This window comes from Cricetulus griseus, chromosome 8 (assembly GCF_003668045.3).
Source record: "Cricetulus griseus strain 17A/GY chromosome 8, alternate assembly CriGri-PICRH-1.0, whole genome shotgun sequence".
NCBI classification, from domain to species: domain Eukaryota; kingdom Metazoa; phylum Chordata; class Mammalia; order Rodentia; family Cricetidae; genus Cricetulus; species Cricetulus griseus.
Genome location: NC_048601.1, coordinates 14,838,655 through 14,850,994, shown reverse-complemented (window position 1 = coordinate 14,850,994; position 12,340 = coordinate 14,838,655). Strand labels below are relative to the sequence as shown.

At 45.5% G+C, this 12,340-nt stretch overlaps 1 protein-coding gene across 3 annotated transcripts in view; it reads left to right on the top strand.

The window, feature by feature from the left end:
* Etv6 (ETS variant transcription factor 6) overlaps positions 1-12,340 on the top strand; it is a 236,640-nt gene that overhangs the window by 87,506 nt on the left and 136,794 nt on the right. For 2 of the 3 annotated variants that reach the window (XM_035448458.1, XM_027429867.2), the window contains exon 2: positions 10,473-10,602. In XM_035448458.1, coding sequence (XP_035304349.1) covers positions 10,473-10,602 — 130 coding nt within the window. The remainder of the gene's footprint in view (positions 1-10,472; positions 10,603-12,340) is intronic. The other variant, XM_027429868.2, reaches the window with a different exon arrangement.

Genomic DNA, 12,340 nt, shown 5'->3' with positions numbered 1-12,340 from the left:
TTTACATAACTGTGACCATGCCCACCCAGGTGTGGTCAGCAGTACAGATAATCAGGGTCTCTCCCTGCAAGATTCTGTACCAAACTTAGAAGCTGAGGCTGGACAGGTTCCTTGGGTGGCCACTGGGGAAACCAGGGACAGTGAAGAGAGACAGTGAGGACCCTGTGTAGAGCAGTTGTCATGTATGGATGGGGCAGTATGTCCCTGTGTTACACTGGTCACCTGTTTGATGGTGAAAGACAGGGCAGTGGTCATTTTACCCAGGAGAGGACAGTTGGCACACAGATTAATAAGGCTTCTAAAGTCTGTTGTGAAACAAAATCATTCACCATATGTCTTCATGAATTTTACTTTTTCTGTCTTGGCTTCCGATGGCAACTCTCAGCCTTGACTGCACACATTAGAATCTGGGAGGGTTAATATTAATATCTGGCTCACGTCCCCACAGACTCTGATTTGCTTGGATACAGGGGTTTATTTTATTGAAGTTCCTCTGGGTAATTCTGATGTGTAGCCAAGATTGAGAATACCTGATGGAAAATGTGTGTTTCCTAAATTGTTAACGGATCGTGAATCCCCAAGGTACATGTGAATCTAAGCTTGTTTTTCATACGCCATTGAATAATAACAGTTTTAAGGAAGGCATGGGACCTTATGTAAAATAGATGGATAATTGGTCTTTAACAAGCTGTAAGAGTGTAGTACTTGAGTTTCCTTATTTTTTTTAGCTGATTAGTATTCTGCTAATTGGTGTTACCATGACACACGTGTACTTTTATATTTCCTTTTATTTCATTGCTTATTGTTCAGAATGATATTAATGCCAGTGTCATCTCTGTAGTAATGATTGCTTATCAGCAAGACTTGTTTCAATAATAAATCACCAAAACCCCAAACTCCCAGATCTCTCTAACCATTGTAGTGGTGTCTTGTCCCAATAGTGGACTTGGGGTGGTGGCCGAATCCTAGTGGTGTGGCTTCAGGTGTGTGGACACCACCCCAAGTCCACTGGCACAACAAGATGCCATTAAACCATGACCACAATTAAGCATGAGCTGGCTGCCTCTTCTAATTGCCAATCTTTGCGTCTAAGAGTGGGAAAATTCTACAGATTTTGTTTCTGACATGTACAGATGGAGAATTTTTCTTTCTGAAAGTAGAAACACAAGCATGTCATACTCATGATTGGTAATAAGGCAGTTTATGTTACCTTGGGGGGGCGGTATCTAGATCCTTGCAGTAGCTGGGTGTCACAGGATTTTGCCTCAGTTGGTGCCTTCACGACAAATACCATTAATTTCCCATTTGCAACACCAGGATGGTTTTAATTCTTAAAGTCTGCAGTAAGGGGAACTTTCGATCACTTGCCATACCTAGACCTGTGTGTGCTGAGATCCTTTGATTCACAAAGCCCTGAAATAAATACTTTACAAGGCTCATGCCATTTTTTTTTTCCAGTAGCATGGTGTAGCTGTAGAGGCTGGATGCTCTTAGCCTGGTATCTCAAGAACACTGGGATACGGACACAGTATTTCTTTTTTTATTGCTTCTGAACACAGTGTTAACTCTAGATATGGTTTTCAACCACCACCCCCCATTTAATTTTAATTCCCAGCCCAAGACAACCTAGGAATCACCTGATAGGTCCATAAGAAATAAGAAAATTTTTCATTTTGACCTTGATAGTACCTGTGGCCTGCTGGGGTTAGGGAGTTAGTTAAGACCCCAGCTTTCCTGGGTCTGCCTAGTCTGGGCCAGCAGCATAGCTGTACAAAATGCAGGCTGATACTTAGTTGGAGTTAGAATGTAAACCTGCCCTTGCTCTGCGGTCTGATTTAAGTTTCTTATTGGCCATAAGTGGCCCACTTAAGCTATGGGTATGTTACAAAGAGATATCACAGTGCTGAAAGTCTTTTTGGGTTTTAAAAGAGGTCTAAGCTGCTGCCTCCCTACCCAACCCTCCTCCCCAGCCTTTGCTACCAACTTGCTGGCATTGTGAGCTTGACTTCCAGGATATAGCCGTCAAAGAGAGGCGAAAGAGCAGGGCTGCACATGGAGCTGTGTAGCAGAGAAGAGAGATACAGGAGGAGGAGGTGAGAATTTAGGAAGCTACACAAAGCAGGTAGTGGGGTTCATAGTTCCTGCACTGGTGCCCAACAGTCTGCCAGAGTCTGACCTTGGACTTCACCTCAGCCCAGGTTTTCAATGTCATGAATCCCAGGATAACTCCCACACCAGGGGCACAGTGAGTGATTCACGGGCTATCGTGTAGCCATGGCACATGCCTGGAAGGTCTTTTCTCATTTGTGGGATGAAATTGAGAAGCCTCTCTAATGGCGCCCCCGATACAAGTAAATAGCAACTCACTCAGTTCATTACTTGTTAGCCCCAGGCAGGGACTGCGCAGATTGGCTAATTGTAATAGTCAGACCATTAAACGGAATAGCATTAATGGAGGAAGAAGCAGCTAACACGGCAGCTGAACTTGGCCACCGTGTTGTGCCCAGGGTACAGGCTGCTGCTAATTGAAGTACCTGTTCGTTCTGCATCTGGAAATTGCTGGGAAGAAAGGATTTAGTGACCCTCTTTCAAACTGTGGATCCAAAGCTCCGGGGCATCTCTGAGTAACAGGGAACCTTAATTTTTCCCAGAGGTAACACCCAGTGGTTCTATATAACTAAAAATGCTCACCTTTCTTACGGCGAACCATCCTGCAGGCACGCTCTGAGAGCACACACACTTTTATGGCATTTCCAGGAGCCTTGGTGTGAACTGCCAAGCTTATCTGTTCTCAGCCTCAAGCAATTGTGGCATCATAGCCAGGGCTAGGGTGCAGTCAAGGACTGGGAATGGTGTGGATTTGATTTTCCTCTCCAGGTCTAAAGCTTGTAACCTTGCTTGCATGTGTGTGATGCTGGGGCCCAGCCAAATGAGCTAACTATCCATGCATCCAAAGAGCTGGGCAGACTCCATAGTCCTCCCTGGAAACCACAACCTGGCATTAAAAGGAATGCCAGCTTTAGCTGATGCTTGCTATTCATGTCAGAAATATCTAAGAAATTCAGAAAAGAAAAAAAAAAAAAAAAGAAAGAAAAAGAAAAAAAATCATGCCATCTCAGGAGTGGAAAGTATCTTAATTAAAACATTTTAAAATTGGAACAATAAAGAAATGTATTTGAATTGTTTTTTTTTTTTATTTTTTTAACTTTGGTACCCTAGTTCTAGAAACTCCTGCTTTTAAGCATTGCATCCTGTGTAACCTTAAGAGTCTGTAGACAAGTGGATATAATTCAGGTTGTACTGGGGGCTGCTTTTACCTACACTATTGTTTTTTTTTTGTTTTTTGTTTTTTTTCCGAGACAGAACACTCACTCTGAAGACCAGGCTGGCCTCGAACTCACAGAGATCCGCCTGCCTCTGCCTCCCAAGTGCTGGGATTAAAGGCGTGCGCCACCAATGCCCAGCTACCTACACTATTGTTAACAAGCTTTGAAGTGCCAGAGACTCAGATTGCATCAAAGCAGCATCTTGGAATTATAAAGCATTTATGTGAGCCCCCAGTGCATGCGGAAGCCTCCTTTAGAAAACCTCCCAGTCTCAGCCTTAGTCAGCTTTAGAGGAAGCAATCTCACACATGAAGATGCTGGAGCTGTCGGCAGGTCCTTTCCCCTAGTCCTCGGGTCTGTGTTGTGGGCTCAGCCTCCTCAGTATACAGGTGCTGTTGTTTCAGTCGGAATAAGTATCCTTCAAAGGCTTGGCCTCAGAGTGGCACTACTGGGAGGTAAAATACCCTTTTAGGCTGTGGACTTAGGGACTGGAGAAATGCCTCCATGGTTAAGAGCACTGACTGTTCTTCTAAAGAACCTGGCTCCAGTTCCATGGGATCTGATGGCCTCCGCTGGCCTCTGAGGGCACCAGGCATTGCAGAACGAGACAGAACACTCTCACAGAAAATAAAAACTAGTAAATCTTTTTTCAAAGAGGGAGGAAGGGAGGGAGGGAGGGAGAGAGAGAGAGAGAGAGAGAGAGAGAGAGAGAGAGAGAGAGAGAGAGAGAGAGAGTTTGGAACTAGTGTGAGATCTTTAGACCATTGGGGACATGCCCCTGAAAGGGGTAGTGGGATAGACCAGTCCCTCCTTTTCTCTCTTTGCTTCTCTGTCTTGAGTTAAGTAATGTAAACTCTCCTGACAGCATGTGCTGCCTTGCCACAGACCCAGAGCCACAAAGCCTGTTGATCGCAGGCTGGAACCTCTAAAACTGAGAGCCAAGACAAGCCTTTCCCCTTCCTTCTTCATACTTCTCTGTCTCAGGTTCTTGTTTGTGATGGGTGCTGACTGATACACAAGAATCCTCCGTTCCTTCCGGTACTCACTCCTCTGACACTGAAAGATGTCATTGAGGATCACGCAAGATATAAAGAGTCGGAAGGCCACTGACCACATATGTGCTTGCTAACTTTACCCTTTCTCATTTAGGAGTGTCCATCCCCAGGCCCTTGAAGTAGCCTTTCCTGGACAGTGTCCACTGCGATACCTCTTTATGGCATAAGATTTCCCTGTTGTATCAAGTCAGTGTTGACAGGGTTCTTTCCTCCCCACTTTTTAAAAAATTTCATCTATGTATTTAGATTTGCTCTTCTTGAAGAATTAATTGGAAGGGGTTGATTAAGAGACATGGTTTCTTGTTGTTAAAGAAAACATTAGAGATAAAGAGTAAGATATTTTTGCCTGGCAGTAGACAAGATGAGATTTCTGTACAACGTAAAGCAATTAAACATGCAAGCAGTCTGTAAATGCTTCGCTGGTCCTACTGATTGTCTCAAAGTAAACACACACCCCTGTATGAATTCTAATGGCTGCTCCTGTGCAGAGGCCATATGGGGACAAACTTCACAGACATTATATTCGCTCTTTCTTAGCCTGCTCATAAGATAACGTTGCAGCGTTAGGAAAGTGGGTACCTAGGCTTCCACAGTTCTGTTGGATGAGCCACTGGTGTCCCCTGAGGACCGAGGACAGGTGCAAAGCTAGGAGCTATGCATCTCCTACAGCTACAGCTTACCTCTCAGAGTTCCTCATAAGCTGCAAAGCCATTATTCATTGGCTGATGGTAGTGAAATGCAGTTTTTGGTTTTTCCTCTGTATTAGAGGCAGGTCAGTGCAGTGAGGTTAGACCAGCCTGCACACACATTCCCAGCTCTGCCATCTCCCAAGGTGGTGACTGAACAGGTCAGATCCGATTCTCTACTGTGAATTGGAGATAAGGATGCCTCCCTGGCAGCCTTCTTGTGGGGCTGAAGAGAAACACACATCTTCCTTAATGGTCACTAGATTTTTGAACGGACTGTATTTTCCATCTGTATTTGTGTTCTGAGGTGTACGTGCATAAGTGTTCATGTGTGTTTATGGGTAGAATGACATGACATTGATTTTCTTTTTATTGTTGTTTACTTTTGTTGTTGATGGTTTGCAGTGCTGGGACTAGAACCCAGGACCTTGTGTATGTTGGGTAAACTCTCCCACTGAGCTACATTCCTAGCCCCACCATAGAATTTAAATTCTAGAAACCCAAGGACTTAAGAGTGAATTAATTCATAATGACACGTTCAGGCCTAGACTCAGTGAACACTGGAATACTTGTTAATGTTAGGAAGGGAGGCTTCTTCGCGATGCTGTGGTGCAAGGCTTGGTTACGGGCTTATTGCTAATGTGCTTTCCGCTTTGCTTCACACCCCACTGTGCATAGGCGATGAGCGTGGGTAAAGGGAAGGTTGAAGGCCATATGATTGAGCTCTATCCACTTGACAGATATGGCGCATTGTCTTCAGATTTTAGGATGAAACTGGTGGTGGGGGCAAGGAACCACCTGTTTTGCCCATTTTCATAGACTTCCAGAGAAAACGGCGCTCCTTTGGATCAGCAGAGCCTAGCCTGGGAAGAGCCCCGCCAGCTGAGTGTGTGGTTGTCCGGCGCACCTTCTTCCTAGGGCAGCCTGGGCCATCAGGGTAATGTGGGGAGGAAGCTTCAGAGACCAGGAATGTGGTTCCCACCCATGTTACTTTCCACAGGGAACTCCTGTTTGTCTTCCCCAGATACTGATATGTATCCTGCAAGCGAGTTTTAAAAACCAGACACCATTTGGGTTATCAAATGACCGTCCAGATGGATGTTTCTCTTGGGAACGCCTGGATACCAAGAAGCACTTGAGCTCTTGGTTTTAGAAGTCTCCTGAAGCCTTCCCGGCAGGGAAGAAGTGACCATAACTTCACCCTGTATGTGCTTTTCTGCTTGACTCTTCATGTGTGTCTGGATACCTGTGATGGTCTTCCCTCAGCCCAAACTCTGGGGTGCATATTTTCTCTCTAGGGATAGGCCAAAAATAGTACCCATGGCAGCATGTCCATATTTTCTCAAGTTCTTTAAGTCTATTACACTGAATTTTAGGTTGGGCAAAATAATGCACTTTTTTTTTTTAATAAGTGAAGAAATAGATGTTTGTGAGTGTGTTAGTTTAGGTTTTTATTTGCATCTGTAGTGCCAAAGACTTAGAAAATGGTGCAGGTAGATTTTTATTTATTTGTTTCTTTAAAAAAAATGTATAGATATTGGCGTGTTAGTAAAAGCATGCATATAAAAAGTGTATTTAGTGAAAACCAATATCACCAACCTTGAGTCATTTTGCAGCCAGGATACATGTAAGTAAGTGTGTGCTTTGATTGTCCTGATGCTTTGATAAAATATCCTTACAAAAATAAACTTAGCAAAGGGTTATTTTGGTTCACAGGTCCACTGATAGTCCACCATGACAGGGTGATTGTGGCAGCAGGCGGTTGAGACAGCTGCTTACATTGCACCCACAGAGCAGGGAGTGTCCTGGTGCTCAGCCTACTTTCTCCTTTTTGTATAGTCCAGAACCACAACCCAGGGAATGGTGCCACCCACAGTAGGCTGGTCTTCCCACCTCAGTTATCCAAATCACAGGCATGCCTGCGGGCTCATCTCCCAGTTGACTCTAGAGCTCATTGAGTTGGCTCTTGAGATGTCACTAACCATCACATTTGAGTGTTCTGCTTGTGTAGCAATCACACAACGCAGCACAGAATGTCAGAGGAGGGATTTCTTGTGTGCAGTCTGGTGGTGTTGGTTACAGGACAAGTGTTAGCTTTCCCCGTGACTTGTAGAGACCTGGCTGTCCGGTCTCTCTGCTGTTTATACATCTTATCTGGGTTGCATGTTCGATGTTGTGTTGGGACAGTAACGTGCATCAGATGAGAGGCGCTTGTGGTAGAATTCTTACCATAACTCTAGGAAACAGACACCGTTCCGTCCCATGACACTCCTCAGGCTTCAGAAACTGAATTGGAGATACAATCTTGGCATTTGCAATGTTGTTGAAGCAATCTCTAGAAAGAATTCCTCAATCAAGGACATCTAAGGTTTTGAAACCTTAATCATCTTTGCATCAGAACACCGGCTTTATTTCTGTTCTCCTTGATTCACAAAATGCTTTGTCTGTATTTCTAGAAGCTAGTTGATTGACAGTAGGCTCTAACCCAACTCCTCAGCCTTTTTAGACAACAGTGTGAGAGCAGCTATGTGAATGGGCCAGAGGGGTCCTCATCTTTTACCAAAGCTCTATATTGAATCATTCAGAAGAGGGAGATGCTTGCTTATGGTGGTCAACATTCCGTGCTTTTGACCCTTCTAGAACGTGTGGCCTGAGGGACGGGAGTGGGAGTGAGTGTCTGTACAACATGAGTGGGCCTCTATTACATGGAAGTTTCAAGTTCATGGGTTAAAAATAAGAAGAATAAAATTGGTACCCTTCGTTAGCCATTCATGCTTCAGACAGCATTAAAGGGAAATGTCAATAATTTCAAATTCAGTAAGTTGTTCTTACAGGAACATACATTTTAAAAAGCTTTCTGTAGTGCTCAGTAAAATTCCCATTTCAGCCCTTGCCTTCAACCATTTCGGCTTTCCTTTGCCTTACTGAAGTCCTTTTGTACCTTCTTCACTCCTCATGGATAGTACAGTTGGCATCAGAAGTTACAGCACTTCCCCTTTGTCCAGCAACTTGGTGTGGTAGGTTGTGTTTGCAAATCTGAGAGCATCCCGCCCACCCCCTGGATCTATGCAATAATGCACCTGCAGCGTAGCATGTGTAATCACAGCACTGATTTCCATTTGTGGCTCTACAGTACCTGAATGCATTAATATTTCTGTCTATACAATTTCATTTAATTAGAGCCATGTTTATAATCCTCTTGGGAAAAATTCTTTGTGCTCCCAGTATTAAAATAAAGTGCCTTTGGTTTTCATCTGGCTGACAATTTCCTTTAGAGGTGAATAAGCCAACAGTTACTTTTTCTTCTGATAGTCAAACGAGAGGAATAGCTGTGGAGAGAATAAAGGAGCCCCTGGATTTAGAGCGTTGGATGTTAGTCCCCTTCAAGCCCCTGTGTCTAGCTGTCTCTGAGATAGCCATGTCTCGTTTTTCTGGTGGCTGGTAGGTGCTGCTGAGCCAGTATAGATACTAAGTGCATGACTGTAGCGAAAGTAAAAAAAAATGAGTGCGTGGAAGTCAGCCTAGAAGTTAGACCAAGTACATTAAGTCTTTAGTGTGGGGTTCTCAGCTGTTTGCTCTGTTGTTCTCAGAAAAGAGCCCACATACCAGGTTAACAATCTCCTGGGGTCTCTGATGGCCGCTAAGTCCAGGGGTCCAGTAGGTAATCATTGCTGCCCACAGGTTACTCAGGGCCTGAGAAGCACATCGGGCCTTTTCCCCTTGTGGTCCTCTGTTGTGGATGGGTGTCTTTACGGAACCTTTCACAAAGGGCTCCTGACCTCAACTTACAGCTTCCGGGTCAGGTTCCACAAGCACTCAGGCTCTGGCCTACTGCCAGGAGATCTCATCAGGCAAGAGGATGCCTCCTTCTGACCCCACTGGACAGGGAGCATCGCACATGGTCCCAGGGCCAGCAGTGAAGACGCCCCATCAGTGTAGCTGTGAGGCCAGGAACTTTGTAGAAGTGACCACTACAGAGAAGCCACAGTACTCCAAAGGCACAGCACAAAGATAAAATGGCAGTCGGGAATATATGCACTGTGAAGGTGACCCCCCACCAGACCCCGGTTGCTGGGCTGGTGGTAAATCCCCCGCAATGCAAAGTCGAAAGTTCTGAGGTAGGAGACTGGAATGAAGTACCCTCTTTTCGTACAGACAAGCACAAGATTCTTGTGAGTCCTTAGTGAGTCCTTCTGTCTTTGAGACAGAAGTCATTATATTATGAAACAGCATCTCTCTTTTTTTTTTCTCTCACCCTGGTGCCATTCCATTTGAAGACCCCTTGACTGTGCCAAGCTTCTCTACCAACATTTTCACCTATGTAAAAAATATAACAAAGCAAAGCTATTTCCAGGAATGAAGTTAACTATTGATGTCTAGATGTGATTAGACTGGGGGCTTATTTGAGGAGTGTAGAGTATTTATTAGATGATGTCATGATAGTGTGCTTGAAATCCTCAAATTAAAACTCATTTGAGGCCGGGCGTTGGTGGCACACGCCTTTAATCCCAACACTCGGGAGGCAGAGGCAGGCAGACTTTTAAATATTGTCTGTTTGGGGTTGTGGTTTTGGTACAGTGAGATAGTGATGGAAAAATTAATTAAATTATCTGGGGCTATAGCTCAGCTGGGGAAGGGCTTGCTGAGCATGTGTGAAGCTGTCAGTCCAGTCCCTTGCACTGAATAACCAGGCATGGTCACACTTTTGGGGTGTGCAATCTTAGCACTCAGAGGGTAGATAGAAAAGAAAGTATGAGACCAGTTGGAGGCCAGCCTGGGCTACATACATAGTGAGTTGGAGGCCAGCCTGGGCTATAGGAGAACATTTCAAAGAAAAGAAGGCAAACAAACAAACAAAAAAACAAACAAAATCCCTACACATTATAGTCTTTGGATTTAGAAATCATCACTTTCCCACTTACTGGTATAGCTCATTCTTGCCGGATTTGAGTTTCCAATCATACTCTGATTAGAAGCTGGGGACGTTGCCAGAGAAGAGGAAGCACGGTTTGAATGCATTGGTGACATTCAGTATGTGGCTTGGAAAAATAGTGTTGGGAAGATCCTTTGGAAAACTACTCTTAGGCCTCCTGTTTTTCACCGGCTCACCTGTCCCTCCTTATTCTGGGAACAAACCACTGGAGTGGACCTTTCCCATGTTTTTGTTTGCTTATTTTTGTTCTTAAATCAAAATAGAAGGCGTGTCTAATCTGATGACGCCAGTGGGCTGCGTGTATCCCAGGGTAACTATAGGTTGTGGGTGACAGGGCCATGTTGTGGCATCCAAAGGTTGGACAACCTGTGGGCAGGCCGATGTCCCACGTGCCCCTCCCACCTTTCGCTGAGAGTCTCACACCTCCATTGCAACATTTCATTCTCTTTTCTCCCTCCCCTTTTCCTAACAGCAGGAACGGGTTTCATATACACCTCCGGAGAGTCCAGTGGCGAGCTACGGTTCCTCAACTCCACTTCATGTTCCTGTGCCTCACGCGCTCAGGATGGAGGAAGACTCGATTCACCTGCCAGCGCACCTGCGTGAGTGTTTGCCTCCAGGCTGACGGAGGCTGGGGAGGGGAGGAACCCACAGAATGCCGAGCCCAGCAGGGTGGATCCCAAGGAGAAGCTCTGGGGCTGAGATGGTGTCCATGGGACATGGCCAGCCGTCCTGGAATCTTTGGCCTTCACCTCATAATGGCTTTGAAAAGTTTGACATTCTTGTCCCTTATTTCTCAGTATTTTCATTCATATCTGATAAGGACGTGGCAGGGGACAAAAAGCTAGAAATACCTAACGCATGACAGAGTTAATGTCATCTAGGAGGCCAAATGAGGTTTGTTTTTTTTCCCCCTCAAAGTTTTTAAACTCCCTAAGTTCTTACTCCAGCTTCATATTTTCTTTTACCCAGTTGTGGATTCAGACTCACTGCTTTTTAAAAGTGACGTGTGTGTGTGTGTGTGTGTGTGTGTGTGTGTGTGTGTGTGTGTGTGTGTGTGTGCGGGGGGGGTGGGGGACAGGTCATGCTGGGGTGTGTGCCAAGGTACATATGTGGAGGTCGGAGGGGATCTTTGGGGAGATGGCTCTCTCCTTCCACCATTGGGTCTGAGGAGGTGTGAACACGGGCTAAGCATGCCTGGCAAAAACGCCTTTACTTGCCACACACACCCCCACCCGTTTCTTTTCTTTTTTTTTCTTTTCTTTTCTTTCTTTCGTTCTTTCTTTCTTTCTTTCTTTCTTTTTTTTTTTTCTTTTTTTTTTTTTTTTTTTGGTTTTTCGAGACAGGGTTTCTCTGTGTAGCTTTGGAGCCTATCCTGGCACTCGCTCTGTAGACCAGGCTGGCCTCGAACTCACAGAGATCCGCCTGCCTCTGCCTCCTGAGTGCTGGGATTAAAGGCGTCCCCATTCTGTTTCTAAAGCCACAGCCTCCCCTTCTCTAAGGTCCCGCTCCCTTTCTCCATATACTGGCTACTTTTCTTTCCTTCATTTTTATGCCGTCACTGTGTTCACCCATCTACTCCTCTCCCTCTCTCCCTTCCTTTCCGTGGCCATACTTTGCCACAGTGGCTTCACCCTTGTCTCCCAGGTCACACCTGTTTTTTCTTCCTTCCATCACCTTCCATCTGAGTCTTCATCTGCATCTAGGCAGAGCATTGAGACCAGCATGCCTATGTGACCAGTGTTAGTCTCCAAAGCATCGACCCCTGCTGTGTCTTTTTTTGTCCTTTCCTCTTTGTCTATTGGTACCCAGCCCAGGGGATAAAATGTGACTGGTGTGCAAGAAAATGCCAGTGCCTCTGGCTTGAGTGTTGTTTCAAGGGCGCATGTCCAGGTTCTAAAGGGCACTGGGGTCGGATTAGGCCTTTCCAAAGCGATTCCCAGTGACTTGAATGGCAAATAGTGGTGCTCACTGTCCCTTGGCATGATGGTGGTCCCCAGATTGTACTGCTTTATCCGTCCCTCCTCGGGAGATGACTTGTCGAGAGTAGGGAACAGTGGGGGACAGGGGATGCATGATTTGTGTCGGGGGGAGACCTGGAGCAGTCCTGTGGGTCTTCCCTTCTGTTCATGGTAAGGATGACCCTGGGATTCATCGAGGGCACTGGAATCCTTCCTTGTGCTGCTGGTGTTTGGAAAGTGTTGCCTCCTGTGGAAGCAGACAGCTCTGCTTCCTACCTTACGCAGGGAGGTAAAAGGCACAGCTCCCTTTTCCTTTGCCTTCTCCACAGTGGTCTTGCAAAGCAGAGGTTGTGTCTGTAGAGCTGCAGGCAGGGTTATC